We start from the raw sequence: 19215 nt of genomic DNA on the forward strand, positions 1-19215 counted from the left end.
TCATCAAAATTTACCTGTGTATACCAAATTTCATTCATTTATCACAACGCGATTGAGAGATATTGCAAAAAAATTATTTCCATTCCTCCCTCTTGAATGGGTCCCTGTGCCCTTAGGAATCATTTCCGGACCCATGTTCATATGAACTTTTTTACTTAGTTTTGATCATAGAATCGGCATGTTCAGGGTTGGCAGCTAATTATGAGACACCCTGTATTTCAAAACTAAGCAAATAAACAACAAAAATCAGTTGTTTGAAATGGACTCCTCCTACGGTAATGCAGGCCTCCAACCTACGTCTGAGTGATTGGATGCAATAATGCGATTCCTCAGATCTTCAACAGTATTAAGTAACTGAAGTTTTTTTAAGTTTATTTGCTTAATTTTGAAATATATTTTTATTATCACGTTGCCACTATCTTTCATGTTTTCCTTCATAAAACGCCATTTTTCTTGAAAACGGTTCGCGTTAGAGCTTTTGATGATGAGTACCCTTTTTGTATAGAAAACATTGATGATTTAAAACATGCTTTCAAATGGTCAGAGTCCCAGAGTCGTAAATATTAGAGGTAAAACAACCCCACGCTATCCTAAATTCTGCGCCACTGTCATATGAATAAAAATTGAATTAGAGCTCAAAAGTAGCCAATGTTAATGACAATATGTACACAAAAGAGTTGCGTATCTCAAACAGTTCCTGAGATCATCGAAAAACTGAAAAAAATTCTTTTTTTTTTGAGACCTTGAAAACGACGAGTTTGAGAACCCATGTTTACTTCTGGTATCGTTCACTTACAGCTGTTTCAATTTGCGTTATTAATTATAATACACCCTGTATCTAATAGTTGATTATGAAATGAAATTCTGGAAATTTAACCAAGGGAAAAAGTTCAAGGAATAATGTAAAATATTGGCAAGAAAGAGAAAACGTTATAAAACAAATTAAAAATAAATCCGGATTAGTTTCTTTCAATTTTCAAACATAGTTGTTATATCTATATACAGGGTGGCCCAATTAAAACAGTCCACAAGCAACATGTTCATGGCAACAGGTTTTTCCGGAAAACCCCGAAACAAGTTGATTTTGCTTTCAAGGGGGACATCTTTTGATCATAAATACATAGATGTAGGGTCATCCCCCTAAACAGAGGAGCAATCCCTTCAAAAATCTTAACTGGCACGGGGGGTTAAGTGCCATATCATTTTAAAGGTATTTCAATTCTCTTTACAAACATGCTGAAATTTTTTTATTCTGCCTGAAAATTAATGTAAAAAAACTGTTGGAAATGTCGGTGAAATAAATTGAAAAAAAGACTTGAAATAGTAATAAAGAAACTCACCGGATAATGAAACTGTGAAAAATGAGATTTATCATCGAAGTCTTGATAAGGTCATGGGTTTTATTAGAATTTTACATGTAGAAATCCATTGATTAGTTATCATTCCCTATTTTGAAGCAAACGATTCAAATTATCATGGTTTACACCACTGCAGAGAGAAATGAAATTGTCACCCTCTATTTTCGAAATAATGAAATGGCCCGGGTAACTGCAAGAATTTGAGGAGATTCTTGAAAACGACGATCAAATCCCAGAGAATTATGCATTTTTTCAACAGGATGACGATGACGCTCCGCCACACTATGCAGCTGCTGTACGTGACTTAAAATCAACATTTTCTCGAACACTGGATTGGTAAAAGATCCCCAAGATCGCCTGATTTAACACCACTGAACTTTTTCTTACGGGGTCATTTAAAAAGTGTTATTTATAAAACAAAACCTACCTCTTTAGAAGACCTTCGCCACTGAATAGTGGCCGCATGTGATGAAATAACCACTGAAATGCTATAAAATGTTCGGGAAAATGTTGAATAAAGGTTTTATTACTGTAGAGAAGTAAATGAGTAGCAATTTAAACACTTAATTAATTAAAATTTGTTTGAAAACAAACTTTATTTTTCGATTTATTTCACCGACACTTCCAACAGGTTTTTTACATTAATTTTAACACAGAACAAAAAAACTTCAGCATGTCTGTAAAAGGAATTGAAATACCTTTAAAATGATGTGCCACTTAACCTCCCGTGCCATTTAAGATTCTTGAAAGGATTGCCACCCCGTTTATGGAGATGACCCTGCATTAATGAATTTATGATCAAAAGATGCCCCTCTTGAAAGCAAAATCGGCCTGTTTCGGGGTTTACCGGAAAAATATGTTGCATTGAAAATATTTCAGGTGGACTGTTTTCATTGGGCCACCCTGTATAGTATAAATACGCGAGAGCTTTGATTTACTATTTTTCTCAAGAAACTAGCAAGCCCTACATATCTTTAAAGTAGATCAAATCAGATTGAAATATTGCACTTTAGAAAAGGTTAACAAGTAATAATTCAAAATATTGATTTAAAAAACAGCTTTGCTATGTTAGTGAACAGCTCGAGAAACGTCTATTTAAAACATTTAAACTTTTTTCCGTTAGATATAAAAAGTAAATATCCTCACAATTATATTGCGGTCAAAGATTATCCTGTAGCACAAAGTTTTGTGCAATAAATTTTCAATCAATTCTCAAAGCTTCTAATAATTTTTTAATGATTCATTTCAAGTAAGCGTATCCGGAAAATTATAAACATGAAATAATCCGAAGATGACTAATCACGTAATGCATTTAATTATTACAAAACTACTTCATCAAGATTCTTGTATGTTCTTTATAATAATAATTATGTTTGTTTATATAACTTTTAAACAATTGACTGATTTACAGTTCGTTTAATTGCTAACATATTTAGAGTGACTCACTTTCTATGGGAAAGAATAAACTCATCCAGCAATATTTAATTTATAACTTGTTTTTATATTTTCCATAAGCAGTAAGCACATGGATTTTGAAGGTTAAAAAAAAGCATATTCTCTCTAATTATTTTTTAATATAATAAAATAATTATTTTATTGAAACTTTTAAGCATATAAAAGAGCAACATTTAAACAATCTTTTATAAAATTTTTATTTACAAATTTTGAAAATTTAACCGTTGGGACCTAGTTTTCGAGGACCCCTTAGAAAAAAGTATTCTGGCGGTGATCAGGATAACTCATGATAGCTTTGTCCGAAATAAAAAAACAAATATTTTCTATTAGTAGGTTAGCATATTTCGTGTTAGAACGAAGGATTAAAATTTAAAAAATCCAAATTTGAATTTTTGGCAGAGTTGTATGCAAAAAAGGACAATTATCGGTAAAATTTACACCATATATTGCCTTGCAGAATAAGTGATGGTCAAAGAAAAAAGTCTTCGTTCAATCACTATAGTCAATCCTATTTAGAAGTGTGCAAAATTTCAATGAACGGTGCATTAATTTTTGAGAAATCGCATCCACCCTCTTTCAAAATAGTTTTGAGATATGTTTCAGGATAAAAACTTGACGTAAATTTAAAAATAAAAAATACATAACACATTTATATATTTAATTCGTACATCATAAATAAATCGCAATAAATCATAAATGATTTATTAGCCACATTCATTATTTTTGCGAATATTTCACTTTAAATTTTATGCGAATGTCATTTTAGCTGACATATAACAACAAAAAAACTAACTTAAAAAAGCCTTACAACAGAGTCAGTCAGAGTTAACGTTTCGAAAAGTTAATATGTTTTCGTTATCAAAATTTGTAATGGCGTCATTTTTTTTCTAATTTCGGGGTGCTGGATACGAATATGCTATTTATTTTTCCCGAAAACGATGGGAATACAATCAAAACAACCCCTGTAAGGAGGTGAAAAAAGAATTTATAATTAACTACACAAAGAATTATTTATGAACCAGTTTGTAAAATGTAATAATTATATATTTAAATGAGCAACTTAAATCAGATGGTACAAATAATACCATTCTAAACCATCTTATCCCTTTCATCCTGGTGAAAACGACTATTATGGACATAAAATCCAATTTCTTTAGTGGTCATGGTAGTAGTTCAAATGAGAAAAAGCTACTTGACTTACATAATATTACCATCATTCACACCCTCATCCCCTACATGTATGTAACTGTTTCAAGGTCTAATTGTTTTTGTATTTGCCGCACATTTTTGCATAGATTGCAGCGAAACTAAACCCAAAAACAAACATAGTAAAAGGGGAAAAGGTAGAATGGGAATAAAATCTCACCCCCACAGTGGGTTGGAGAGGGTTAAAGCACAGAGTCTGACAATTAAAAATTGTGATACTCAATTACACTATTAGGTACTTTGATTGATTCAATAATATTTGTTTAAATAAAAAATAACCTTTGAAACAATTACAAGCAGCTTTTACCTTCATAGGGGGTGCGAGTGTGAAAGGGTGACACTATGTAGTAGAGTAGTCCAATTAAATGGGCCTTTAAATCGCAATTTGGTCAACTTGCCTGAATTTTTGATATAAGTTAATTTTTGGTATATAATAACAATAAGTGACAGTAACTTTCATTTCAACCCCCGGCCAGGGGTGAAAAAAGATAAAATAAAGGGGTTTTTCAAGATAATTCAAAAGGGGTAAGAGCTCTTAAAAATAAAAGTTGTAAAGAGCATAAAATTCTACATACAACTGGTCCATTGACTTTTTCTTGCACTATTAAAATTAACAGAATTAGGGTAGCTAGAAGTTAAGGGATAATTTCAGAAATTTAGAAAAGTTATACCTAACAAGCAGAAAAATTAATGAATTTCATAATTTTTTTTCAATCTACTCTAAAAAATGTAAACTTTCTTTTCAGAGAAATAGATAGATATACATATATATTTTAATATTTAATAAAAAAGTCATAACAATTTCAATTTAATCGTTATTTTTTATGATTTAACACTGAAACAATTAGATTGATTATTTAACATATTGGAAAGTTGCTTTCGAAATTTTCTTTTACGACAAAGATAAAAAATTACGTTCGATTTGTGAAATTGTTATAACTTTTTTATTAAAAATTAAAAAATATACTATTTCTCTGAAGACATAGTTTACATTTTTTAGAGTACTTTAAAAAAAAAGAGATAAAATTCATTCATTTTTCTGCTAAATTTCTGAAATCATTCCATAACTTCTAGTCTCCCTAAACCCTTTTTATGTAGAATTTAATGCTCTTCAAGATTTGTAAGAAATTTTTTTCTAACTCTTACCCCCTTTTGAGTTATCGTGAAAAATCACTTTATTTTAAAAATTACTGTCACTTATTGTTATAACATTCCTTAAACTAACTCATATCAAAAATTCAGGCAAACTGACCAAAATTGCGACTTAAAGGCCCATTAGGACTAAAAGCACCATCATGACCGCTAAATAATATTTTTTAAAGAAATTGGATTTTATCTATAACAGTCGTTTTCACCCCCATAAACGGGTGAAAGGGATCATAAATAATTCTTTGTGTAATTATAAATTCTCTTTACATCTCCATGCAGGGGTTGTTTTCACTGTGTTCCCATAGTTTTCGGGAAAAATAAATAGCATATTCAGCACCCCAAAATTAGAATAAAAATACTGGTTTCATACTTTTCCTATTCCTATATTTTTTAAATGTCACTTTGTACTGTGACAATCTGTATCTTCAGTTCAATATAAAAAACCCGTGGTATTTCATCATTTATCCTTAAGCTCCTTTAAAAAAGGAGGTGAATTTATTAACTTTTCTCTTACATAGATTAAGTAAATAACTTGTATAAATTCAAAAATCCTGTTTTCCAATGCCATTTTGTAGATTTTTATTTATACATGTGGCATTGTTTTACTGTGTGTGGTTTTTTCAGATTTCAACAATTTAAAGACACTAACATAGGTACTTTTTGATTTTCGCTAAGTCGATAATTATATGCACAAGATTTATATTTTGTTTATAATTGAATCCTGTCCATTTTCGGACTAATTTCATTTGAAAAAGAGGCCAATTAAAAAAACAATCTTTATAATTCAGGAATACATAGGTTAGATCTCTGTCAAAGGTGATGTTAGAAGAAAAATAAAGGACATACTTTGACAAGTTTACATTGTTTGATGATTTCAATACGTAAGCAATATTGCCTGTGGCATAAGGTTACTTGTTTTGTCCGTAGTAATATTTAGATACATAATTATTTGTTTTTATTTTAGATAATAATTATTAAAATAAACTTACGTATAAAGTTAGATTTTTTATCAAAGAGTATGATATGACTTCTTCGATCAAATTATTACGAATCATTTTTTGAAGTAATTTGAACTTAGTTTAACAATTTTAAAGTAAAGTAAAAAATGCATTTCAATCTGTTGAAACTACCTATAAGTAAGTTTTTATTAGTTAATTTGTAAAAATCTTGGAATAGTGCGTTTGTTATTTTGTTCTTCCAGCAATACGCACTGCTGTTCGTACTGACAACCCATCAACACAAATCACAAAATGATTTAATTATGAAACATACTGTGTATAAACTTTACGTCAATTAGTTCCTCATTTTACATTTATTCACTACACGACACCACACTCTACTCGCTGTATATTGTCAGACGGAACTGGCAACTGGCGCACTTCAATGTCTATACAAACACGGCTCGCATTTAGGTTAATCTCGCGAAACCGCATAAATTATTTATATTAGAGAATCAAATATTATCTAAATCGCATTTCTATATTGTTTACTCCGGATATATCGATACGGGTAAAGCGATAAGTCATCAAACAAATGTATATCAAACGAATGGTTTGATAGTTAGTCTCGCAACGAACGAGTAAATATTGGCGTGTAACAAAATAATAAGTACGGCATGAATCACTCATGGGCGGGTTTACCATTCACATTCGATTACCAGTTGGAGGGGTCAGTGGTGGCATATGGAGTAGGTCAAGGGGAGCCGAGAAATGGTTCAATTTATTTCTTCCGACATTCGAATTGATTATAATTTGTCCATTGAAATAAAATGTTTAAAAAAGTATTTCTGGTGCACTACCCACTGACCCTACCTCATAATATTCAATTTGGGTGAAATTTTTTTAAGCTGAAATCAGACATATTTAGGTACAAAATATATTTTTTTGTATTTATTTTATAAACTCTTGCGAGTACAAACGAAGATATTTTATTTAGTGGAAAATTATAGTTTTCAGTTTTCACAAAAAGTGCCGGTGGTAGAAATGTATACGCTCAGTTGAAGAATGAGCGTGCGGGCAAAGAGCAATGCGCACTGTTTCTCTGGTCCATTGCGTTGTCAAAATTCAGTTGTCGACTAATCGTCTAGCAGTGCAGTGCGGGAATGCGGAATTTGGTGTGATTCAGGTAATTTTAATTTATTATAGGCACCCTTCTATTAATCATTCATATTACAATTGCGAAAGGGAAAAATAAGAGGGATATTTGGTTTACTAATATTATTACAACATGGCATTTTGGAGACCTTCTGAAATGGAACAAAACGAAATTTGCCATCAATATAATAAAATTGATGACATAAATAATTAAAATATGTTGTTGGTCAAATGAACATATAATAGAAATTTTCTACACATTATACAAAAATTATTATAATTTTCTACTTTTAGCGGAATACTGTTTTAAGGGCGCCCATGAAACTCATCAAATTTGATTGCTCGTTTTTTTATGCATGTTCAACTGACTTCGGAAGAACTATAACGAAAATGTAATTTGTTCCAAATTTATTGTTGCTTGAATCATTATTTATTCTTTCTTCTAACTGCTCAGAATGTCAAAGTTGCTATCGCAGCCCACTATGTAATTTTAAAAAGCATTATATTCGAATATCGAAGACTACGAGGTTTCATTTTTGGTCACCATTTGTAAATCACCCTGTATATATTATAAACAAAATACATACCTAATTACTAAAATTAAGTTGTTATTCTGAAAAAGTGTGATGTTATGATAGAGTTCTCCATTTTGAAAAAAAATTATAAAATTAATACAGCTGAAACCTTCTGTTTAAAAAAAAATACTCATAAATGATGAAATGTTTAATCTAACCTAGCCTAACAATAATAGTTGCACCAAATTCATTTGTTCACATTTTAAAATTATTTTCAATCATACAAAGTGTCTCATTTGGTCTGTACGCTACCTAACTTCACTTTTTCAAACTTGACACTCTGTGCATCTTTATATTTTATTTATTTCTCGTTGAATTAAAGATCTACTCTGACACAGATATGTTTAAAATGTACCGTAAAATGTACAAGTTAATTTCTTGTTAAAGAAACCATAATTTTATGAAAATATTACCATCTTAAGTCAGCACAAGGATGCGGAATTACTACAGCGCTCAATCCTTCAAGGCGTGGGCTTGTTCACATAAACTTTAGACTTCAAAAAATCCCAAAGAAAAAGGTTCAGCGACGTTAAATAGCATGATCTAGGCGACCAATTCTGATTACCAAAACGAGAAATTACACGACCCGGAAATGAGTTATATGGCATGTGGCACCGTCTTGTTGAAACCACATGTCGTCTACATCCATATCTTGCAATTTAGCATAAAGAAACTTAACTGTAATAACCATTAAGGTGGCCATATCCCTGGCCGAGAAATGGTGAAATTTCTGGCATTTTTAGGTAGGTACTGAAATCTTGAAAAGTAAAACGTGTAGAACAAAAGTAAGCACAAAAATAAAATCCTTGATGTTTTGTTTATTCATTGTTACCATTTAAATTTGCCCAAATAAAATATTAACTAAAAAAAAGCGTTTGTAGAACATGTGTTTTCTGTTATCCTAACCCCACATTTTAAGAATTATTTTCACGTATTTATAAATAAAAGTAAACAATTTTATATGTAGGACTAAGCAAGTAAATGTTATAAGAATATTTACATGTGGAGTTATATATAAAAATGTTGGTATTTTCGTAGATTTCAGTACCTAAAACCTTGATGGTTTGATCGTTTTTTGCACCTGTTTATTCGTTTTACTGCGGCGTCTTTGAAAATACTCAGGTGGCATGACATAACATTCCTATTATTTGATAAGCTTTAGATTATTCAGTTATTAAATGTTTGAAATTATTTGTCTTGCGGAAAACACTATTTAAAGAATATGGGGCTCATAACTGTTATTTTTGTTGAAGTATTCTGATTTTAGATAAAATTAAAATAGAACCAGTTTTGATATGGCAATGATTCACATCATTAAATTAGTTTTAAAGAGGCGCTACTGACTTTCCTAAGAAATGAAAAGTAAGCATACGGCAAATCATTAGAAGGCCAGCCTACTTACGTTGTGTTGTAATCAATGGTCAAGTTTATCAAACAATTACATTAGTATATCATTGACGCGCTTTGATGCAGTTTGGTATAATTTAATTATGTAGATTTCCGTCACTAAATGACATTCAGATAATAGGTATTTAATTACTTGTGATAGTCAGTACCGCACAGTAAAATTAGTATATTATATTATACATATAAATAAGGAATTGTACCCATACAAATGTATGTATACATGTTCCATTAAATAAAAATATTATATTCTTCCTCTTTAAACGTAGTACAAAGTCACAACAATTATAATACAGACAAAATAATTCCAGGAAATATAAAGTTTCTTCTCACACCATTCAGAGGAAATGAATTATATGAACTAATAATGAAAAAATTAAAAAACAAGTTTTTACTAGGTTATGACGTCATATCAGCCTTTGTTATAAGAAATATTTTAAAATAAATAGCTCAACCGTTTACATACTTGGTAAACCTGTCGTTTTGCACTGGTATATTTCCATTGGGAAAGTTGTCCCTTTACTAAAAAAGAACGATCCATCGAATTTAATGAACTATTGCTCTGTAACTATACCTACAGTTTTTTCTAAAATGTTTGAATATAGTTTTTTGGATCGATTTGAAATATTTATTAATACTTCATAAATAATTTCAAGTAATCAACATGGTTTTTGCTATAAAAGATCTACTATGACAACTATACATTCATTTTATCATCTCACTGTTATGATCGACGTGGGTGAATGTCCCATTGGGGTTTCTTGTGATCTATGCAGGGCATTTGACTGCGTTGATCACGATAAATTACTCAATAAATTGTTGTGTTATCGAATTGACGGAGCTGCTCTGACATGAATTGGTTCATTTTTAAAAGATCGGAATCAATATGTAAACCTCAAATGCAATGATAATAGTAATAAGTATAGCCTTTTGAGAGTAGACATTACAGTTCCACGAGGTTCAGTATTGGGACCGATATTGTTTCTATTATACATATACAAATCATCTACATAAGTCAGTATCTAATACACATTTTACAATTTTTGCAGATGTCATCGATTTTAACCTCACATAAATTATATAATCATTTAAAAATTCAGTGTGAAAACGTATCAAGTAAAATTGGTTTAATCAAAATTCCTTACATAAATATGGAAAAAACTTTTAAAAAGGTTTAGTAGCTGTAAAAATATTTTTAAAGATCTAAACATTTTAACAGAACGTTGTGTGTACATATATGAATTATGTATTTATATATTTCAAAACCGTAACAAATTCCATTTGAAATTAGATATACATGATTTTCCTTTTAATAGAATAGAATAGAATAGAATAGAATAGAATAGAATAGAATTTATTGATCTACATTAATACATAACATATTATAGTAGCTAGTCAAGGAACACAATAAAAACAACAATTTAAAAAAAATAGAACTAAAGCACTAGACAATATAGAAATACACATACATCTAACAATAAAATTTGCTTTACAACGTAATACACGTTAGAGTAAAAGACAACTAAAAGTCATGAACACTATCCATAAAGTCACGAACGGAATAAAAACATTTAGACAGCAAATAATTCATTACACACAACTTAAATTTGACATAACATAGTGATTTTACATGTGTTGGGAGGATATTGTACATGTTTAAATTTAAAGAATTTCTCGCAGTCAATGCTAAGCGATATCTAGGTAGCCGCAAGAATTCAGAAGAACGGGTACAGTAATTATGTATATCCGACTGAACCGTGTAACTGGCAATATTTTTATGAATATCCAATAAACAGTTATAAACAAATAGCGATGGCAAGGGCATAATTGCAAGGTTCACAAAAAGTTGGCGACAGTGATCTCTATAACCTACGTTGGACAGAATACGAATGGCTTTTTTTTTGGATTCTAAAAGTTTTTAAAGCGCTAGAGCAGCCTCCCCATAGCACAATACCATAAGACAAGATTGAATTAAAGAGGGAAAAATAAACTGATCTTAAAGTATCAGTGCTAATCACCTCTCTCAGTTGCCTTAACAAAAAAACTACCCCAGACAACTTTTTATTCATGGACTCAACATGGTCAGACCAAGTCAATTTATTATCAATTGTAATACCAAGGATTTTAACAAATTTAAGTTCTACATGCCCTGGAGTAGTGGTAAACGTTATACTCTGGGATTTATCTCTATTAATTTTAAGATTGTTAAATGTAAACCAATTTATGGCTTTAGATAGCATGTTAGATGAATCTTCAGTTAGACATGAGGAATCTTTATTCATATTAATCAGGGTGGTATCATCTGCGAATAGTACACACTTATTAGGTGTGATCGCAAAACAAAAGTCATTAAGATATATCGCGAAAAGCAAGGGCCCCAAAACAGAACCCTGCGGAACACCGTTAACTTGAGAACAGATTGAGTGCGTAACCTCTAACACCATAGCAACTTAGCTTCCGCAGTAGTAAGTCGTGGGAGACACAATCAATGCCTTTGTCAAGTCACACAACGTAACAGATACGTGTTCTCCGCTTTCTAGTCCCATTACTATGTATTCAACAGTTTTCTGTAAGGCCTGTATGGTAGATCTACCACGGCGGAAGCCATACTGATTATTTAACAAAAAACAGTTGGATTCAAAATAACTGGAGAGTCTATTTTTCAAAATTATTTCTATTATTTTACCAAATTAAGATATAATCGAAATCGGGCGGTAATTATCAATTATATGTCGATCGCCTTTTTTAAAAATGGAATTAACTCGACTATATTTAAATATATCAGGAAATATGCCATTAGTGAACATTAAGTTAATTAAAATGGTAAAAGGTTGCACAATTAGGTCAAAAGTTTCCATAACAATACGGCTATTTAGGTCTAGGACATCTAAACTGTTAGAGCGCTTTAGACCCTTAATGACATTAGAAACTTCGTCGGTTTCAACCGGGAACAAACCAATAAAAGTCATAGGTAATTTTTTGTTTCATTTTTTTAGTTTCATAAAGAAATATTATGTCATTAGATAGTAAAGTAGTAGATTTATGAGACGGTCACAAAAAAAAATGTACACCCAAGTATAGTATACAGGGTGTCTCATTATTAGCTGCCAACCCTGAACAGGCCGATTTTATGATCAAAACTAACTAAAATAGTTCATATGAACATGGGTCCGGAACTGCTTCCTAAGGGCACACGGACCCATTGAAGAGGGAGGAATGGAAATCATTTTTTTTGCAATATCTCTCAATCGCGTTGTGATAAATGAATGAAATTTGGTATACACAGCTAAATTTTGATGAGCAATTTGATGGACTAATCCATTTATTTCCACAAGGTCCATTGGGGTGGGTACGGGGGGGCCCTTGGTACTTTGCGTGTGTAACTTTTTCATCTTTGACTTTTTAACAAATTGGACAGCAAATTCCGTTTTCCCGAACTGTTTTACGTTAAAAAGGTACTCTTGTTTCAAATCGTTATCTTTAACGGTTTCTGAGAAAATCGCTCTTGAATTAATCCCACTTTGGTCAATTTCATAGTAATTTAAACAAAAAAAAATAATAATAATTTACCTTTCCTCTCTTTTCCGTTTAAAGGATTAATTTTTATTTAATTTAATTTTTTATTATTATTTTTTTATTAAAATTAGATTAAATTTAAACAAAAAAATTTTTTTTGTTTAAATTACTATGAAATTGACCAAAGTGGGATTAATTCAAGAGCGATTTTCTCAGAAACCGTTAAAGATAACGATTTGAAACAAGAGTACCTTTTTAACGTAAAACAGTTCGGGAAAACGGAATTTGCTGTCCAATTTGTTAAAAAGTCAAAGATGAAAAAGTTACACACGCAAAGTACCAAGGGCCCCCCCGTACCCACCCCAATGGACCTTGTGGAAATAAATGGATTAGTCCATCAAATTGCTCATCAAAATTTAGCTGTGTATACCAAATTTCATTCATTTATCACAACGCGATTGAGAGATATTGCAAAAAAATGATTTCCATTCCTCCCTCTTCAATGGGTCCCTGTGCCCTTAGGAAGCATTTCCGGACCCATGTTCATATGAACTTTTTTACTTAGTTTTGATCATAGAATCCGCCTGTTCAGGGTTGGCAGCTAATTATGAGACACCCTGTATTATAAATAATGACCTTCGAATGGTTCCCCACCAAAATAAATGTGTTCAGTATTTCATAGTATCAACTCGACTAGCCATGGAAGTAAACAGATTAGAAACCACAAAATGTATACCTTCTGTTGACCCCAATATCTACTACAGCTACTATTGTAATCGATACAAGTTTGGTTTACAACTTCATAGAAAGAGATTGAATATAAAATAAATTCTACGCCTCATTCTTCTATCCCATCTCCCATCACATCCATTCACTAACATTTTATCTGGTTTTCGTGTTTTCATTCATAGAACAGTTGATAAATTCTTCCACTAATAAACGCAAGCTGTATGAACGAAAAAAAATGTGTGATAGATTAACTGTAACTTGTGACTCTAACATCAAATATAGGAAAAACGTCCGATGCACTGGTGGATACAATTTCTAAATATAACGTACATTAATTTTAAAAATACAATCGTAATCTCATATACCTTCATTCATATCCTGAATTCAATTTCGCCACATTGTCTGTCTTCTTCGACAGACCAGATTACACAGTGACAGCGGCAGTTTTATAATAGGTAGCTTCGAACATATTTTGATCAAGGTTCTCTTATAACTACAGAGGGTGTTAAAAGTTAGACTGCCTTAATTTTAACAGACTATAGAATACATTAAAATAAACCAAAAATCTTTATGACATGGGTCCTAAACTCAACCATTTCCGAGAAAAAAATCTTATTCCAATCTCTACTGTAATTTCAGTTGACGGTATTTTAAAATGAAATGAAAATTTCACAAATTTTCCAAAAAATTTAAAATTCTATATTTTAATTTATGTAGAATAATACTTTATATAAGATTCATGTTTAGCACCTCTATAGTTCAGTGCCATGTTTTACGCATTACATTTAATTGTAACAATTATATATTTTATAAAAAATTGTTCACAATAGGATAAACATCAATTTATATGCACTTCCTGAAGCGTGAAAATGTACAGTATGTCCCATAATTATGTCCCGAAGAAGAAAAGCATTTAAATAAATTTATGAAAAAATGTAATTCTTACTATTTTCAAGATCATCAGGGAAGATCAGGGTCTTCATTTTCAGAAAAATGAGTCCAATTGAGGGTAGAACACTTGTGGAAAGGTACGGGGGTTCCTATACAAATTCTAGGATATCTTGGGATCTACCAAAAATATGTCGGGATATAGAAACGTTATTTATAGGCTTGTCAGACTGAGGGTGGACAAATATCACTCTAACATTTTCACATCCTAGCCTTTCAACAGTTTGAGCTAAACATTAGAAATTTTAGAGTAAAAATATACATTGTATAATTTTGACAGTTTGCGTCATTTTGAAATATACAGTGTGGCTACGATTTAGGTGACACAGGCAACTCAGGTGTTAATTGACGAATCTTTTTCAAATTTTAACCACTTATGCAGATCAATGGGGTGGACATTTGAGGATCATTAAACTTACGTATATCCATAGGTGTGCGTTAGGGGAAATTAAAAGGGGGTCGATTTTTCGGTATTTTTTATTAGCGAATAAAATACGGAAATGCTGATGCCTTAGTCTTAATCAGTATCATCGAAAATATACCCATGTCAAGTTTCATCCAAATCGTATACTGGGTTGTACAGAAAATTCATTTAATACAAATGTAAATGATTTAGGTGACACAGGCCTATAACTCGGGTGTTAATTGACGAATCCTTTTCAAATTTTAACCACTTATGCAGACCAATGGGGTGCACATTTGAGGATCATTAAACTTACATATATCCATAGGTGTGCGTTAGGGGAAATTAAAAGGGGATCGATTTTTCGGTATTTTTTATTAGCGAATAAAATACGGAAATGCTGATGCCTTAGTCTTAATCAGTATCATCGAAAATATACCCACGGCAAGTTTCATCCAAATCGTATACAGGGTTGTACAGGAAATTCGTTTAATACAAAAAATAACATTGCATATTGTATTCACACAGTAATGCAAAATCCAGAGATCCATGTCAAATGATTTTGTTTAAATGAAATGACATTTATAATTTTTAGTTATTTTGACATAACACGTCAACAAGATTGTTATTAAAATTCCGAGTTTAAAAATAATTTATTGCGAAAAAACATCAGTGATGGCAGAAATTATATCTGTTACTGACAAAATTGAAATAATAAGAATTTCTGGAGAAACTGTTACATCGCGTGAAGCTGCAAGAATTTTTAATCACCGCCATCCCAATCGAACAGTAAGTTACAGTACAGTAGCACGAATTAATAAAATATTTAATCAGACTGGTAGTGTATCACATGTAAGACCAAAAGAATACCGACGAGCAAACTTACACGAAAATAGGATTTTAGATGCTTTCCGAAATAATCCACGACTAAGCATACGACATGCGGCATTGAATTTGAATTTAAACAAAGAGACCATAAGAAAATGTCTAAAAAAGAATAAATTGAAGCCCTTTAAACCAAAAATTTTACACACTCTTTTAGAAGGAGACAATTTAAGGAGGCTAGACTATGCTTTCTGGGTGCAAGGCGAATTTCTGAACGACAGAAATTTTTTGAAAAAAATAATTTTTAGCGATGAAGCTACTTTTTCTACAAATGGTGTTGTATCGACGCAGAACTCTCGATATTGGGAAAGAGACAATCCCAGGTGGATAATGAATGCTAAGAATCAGTATGTTTATAAAGTGAATGTTTGGTGCGCGATTTTTAATGATCGAATTATCGGACCCTTTTTTATAGAAACTTTAAACGCCCAAAATTTTTTACGTCTTTTGGAAACGGAATTTACTGATGTTTTGGACAATCTGCCGCTAGATGCTAGACAGAATTTATATTTTATGTTAGACGGTGCTCCTGCACATAGTTCGCGAATAATTAGAAACTGGCTGAATACTAATTTTCCGTTAAAGTGGATAGGGCCTCGTAGCCCGCTGCAGGACTGGCCAGCCAGGTCTCCTGATCTTACACCAATGGATTTTTATTTTTGGGGTACAGTTAAAAATAAAGTTTACACCAATCGTCCACAAAACATGGAAGATTTAAAACGACGAATAAGAGAGGCATGCCGAAACATTTCTTGTGAACAACTGCGAAAAGTAAATCGTCATATAAGAAAGGTAACAGAAGAATGTATAAGGAGAGATGGCGGCTACATTGAAACTAAGAAAATAAACTGAGTTTTGTTATACCTATTTTTTTTTGTTATCCAGTCTGTATTAGCTTATTTACATTTGTATTAAATGAATTTTCTGTACAACCCTGTATACGATTTGGATGAAACTTGACATGGGTATATTTTCGATGATACTGATTAAGACTAAGGCATCAGCATTTCCGTATTTTATTCGCTAATAAAAAATACCGAAAAATCGATCCCCTTTTAATTTCCCCTAACGCACACCTATGGATATATGTAAGTTTAATGATCCTCAAATGTGCACCCCATTGGTCTGCATAAGTGGTTAAAATTTGAAAAGGATTCGTCAATTAACACCCGACTTATAGGCCTGTGTCACCTAAATCATTTACATTTGTATTAAATGAATTTTCTGTACAACCCAGTATACGATTTCGATGAAACTTGACATGGGTATATTTTCGATGATACTGATTAAGACTAAGGCATCAGCAATTCCGTATTTTATTCGCTAATAAAAAATACCGAAAAATCGACCCCCTTTTAATTTCCCCTAACGCACACCTATGGATATACGTAAGTTTAATGATCCTCAAATGTCCACCCCATTGATCTGCATAAGTGGTTAAAATTTGAAAAATATTCGTCAATTAACACCTGAGTTATAAGCCTGTGTCACTTAAATCGTAGAAACACTGTATACTTTTGACTTACAAATTTCGCTACATACTGACAAAACGTGTAAAACGTTATTTGTAGTCCGTACACAATGTGTTTCAAAAACGATTTATTTTATAAATAAACACTTTCAAAACTAATTGCTGGAAGTACAAATTCGTGCTAAAAAATGTTAAAATCTATGAGATAGATATTTTAGTCTAATATTTGGAAAAAAAATCTATAATTGTAACTGAAGAAACAAAAACGTAATTTAGTTATTATGTTGATCAAACACTCTCTTTATACCTAGTTTTGTTTTTCCGATCATTGTTATTTTCATTTCAGAAAGATGCTATTTTTCTAAGTTTTTGGATTATTGTTATTTTTGTCCCGTTCATTTGTCAAATCTTTATTTTTAAATTATTCTTGCAAGACTAAATAAAAGTGTTAAAGCTGTACGTCGCCTTTCAAACTTTATCACTACATTCTTTGCTCAAAAATACGAATAAAATATCTTAATAAACTTGAAGAAATATCTCTGAAATGAAAAGGAACAAGGAAAATGATTTCTAACCATTTTATTTTCAACAAGATAGGTAAATATTCATTCTAAAATGATTTAGAAATAGGTTAGAACTGACAGGACAAACTACTGCAACTTTTTTGTGGATAGTATTTTTCAAGTTTCATGAAGAAATTTAGAAAGTAAAAATATATAAGGAGTGTATAAGATTTATCGTGAATTAGTCGGGAAGGATTATTGGGATCTAGGAGGATTTAATAAGAAATTCTTGAGATTTAGGTGGATATACTAAGGAATTACTAAGATGTATTGAAATTTGGAGGATTTCCAATACTATAAGAAGGAATTACAATCTCGGAATTTATTTAAAAACAAAAGGATAGATGTACATACACTTTTTAACCAGTGTGTTCCCTCTCGGCATACACGTATTTACAGTTTTTGTTCTTAGTACAGGATCTGATCTAACGAAATAAAGTTAAATTAAATTGTAGTTATTCTAAATTGTGGTAAAATAACTGCTTTACATTTTCGGAGGGCTCCAAAAATACAGACATACATATACATAAATGATTACAGTCCACGTAACCAATAATTCTGTTTGGAACAGTAATTTTATTTCCTTCATGTTGGCAAATAAATTACGGTAAAATTAAGACAATAAGATCAAGATTACATTAAAATACAACTTTCTGTTTTGCCGGCTGTGATTGGTGTAATTTTTCATGACATTCAACCAGTCTCGAGCGTAGATGAACGGTTTGCCATTGTTCATTGTAAACGAATCATTAATATTGGTGGCGCCAATATTTAGTGAATTATCATTACCAGTACGTCTTGTGAGGTTGGTTGCCTAAGCGCGAGCGGTTACGTAGCTTGTAAACATTTATGAAGGCTCTGTATATTTGTCCATAATTGTAATTAAATACTTTTTGAGAGAATCACAGTACTCTGAAATAGAACTATGTAATTTTGTACTGACCTGTTCCTTATCTTCTTGGGTTTTCGGGTATAGGGTAATAGACAGAAGTATTTCGCCAAGTGAGGTTTCCGGTCTAGAAGGGTCCTGTAACGCTAAGGCTATATCGTGTGCTCTTGATAAGTCCAAGGACGTTAGCTCTAAGGTTGCAGCTCCCATGAAGTCATCCTATAAGAAAGTGTAAAGTACAAAATAACTCCAAAATAGCTACTCAGATAAAAGTAAAACTTGCAGAGAGTAATAGTAGGGCTGTAGGGGGTAAAGGACATTTCTTTATAACGAGCGTTCAAATAAAAACGTGGTCAAGTTGGTTCTGAAAATTTGGACGTAGGGCGTAGCGTATAGCAAATGAACTTAAACGTCATCTGTCAAAGCGCTGTATCGCCGCATTGTTATTGAAACTGACAGCTGCTATACAGCTCGTTGAGAAATGAGGTTAAGTTGGTCGCTATAAGCTACGCCCTACGTCCAATGTGTCAGAGCCAACTTCGACCACGTTTTTATTTGAACGCTCGTTATA

General features: G+C 31.7%; 1 protein-coding gene across 3 annotated transcripts in view; it reads right to left on the reverse strand.

The window, feature by feature from the left end:
* Nucleotides 1–19215, reverse strand: part of LOC108904847 (multiple C2 and transmembrane domain-containing protein) — a 248046-nt gene that overhangs the window by 38210 nt on the left and 190621 nt on the right. For 2 of the 3 annotated variants that reach the window (XM_018707542.1, XM_018707541.1), the window contains exon 7: nt 18699–18863. In XM_018707542.1, coding sequence (XP_018563058.1) covers nt 18699–18863 — 165 coding nt within the window. Of the gene's footprint in view, nt 1–6440; nt 6728–18698; nt 18864–19215 lie in introns of those variants that run through there. The other variant, XM_023454110.1, reaches the window with a different exon arrangement.

This window comes from Anoplophora glabripennis, unplaced genomic scaffold (assembly GCF_000390285.2).
Source record: "Anoplophora glabripennis isolate ALB-LARVAE unplaced genomic scaffold, Agla_2.0 scaffold104, whole genome shotgun sequence".
Classification (NCBI taxonomy): Eukaryota; Metazoa; Arthropoda; class Insecta; order Coleoptera; family Cerambycidae; genus Anoplophora; species Anoplophora glabripennis.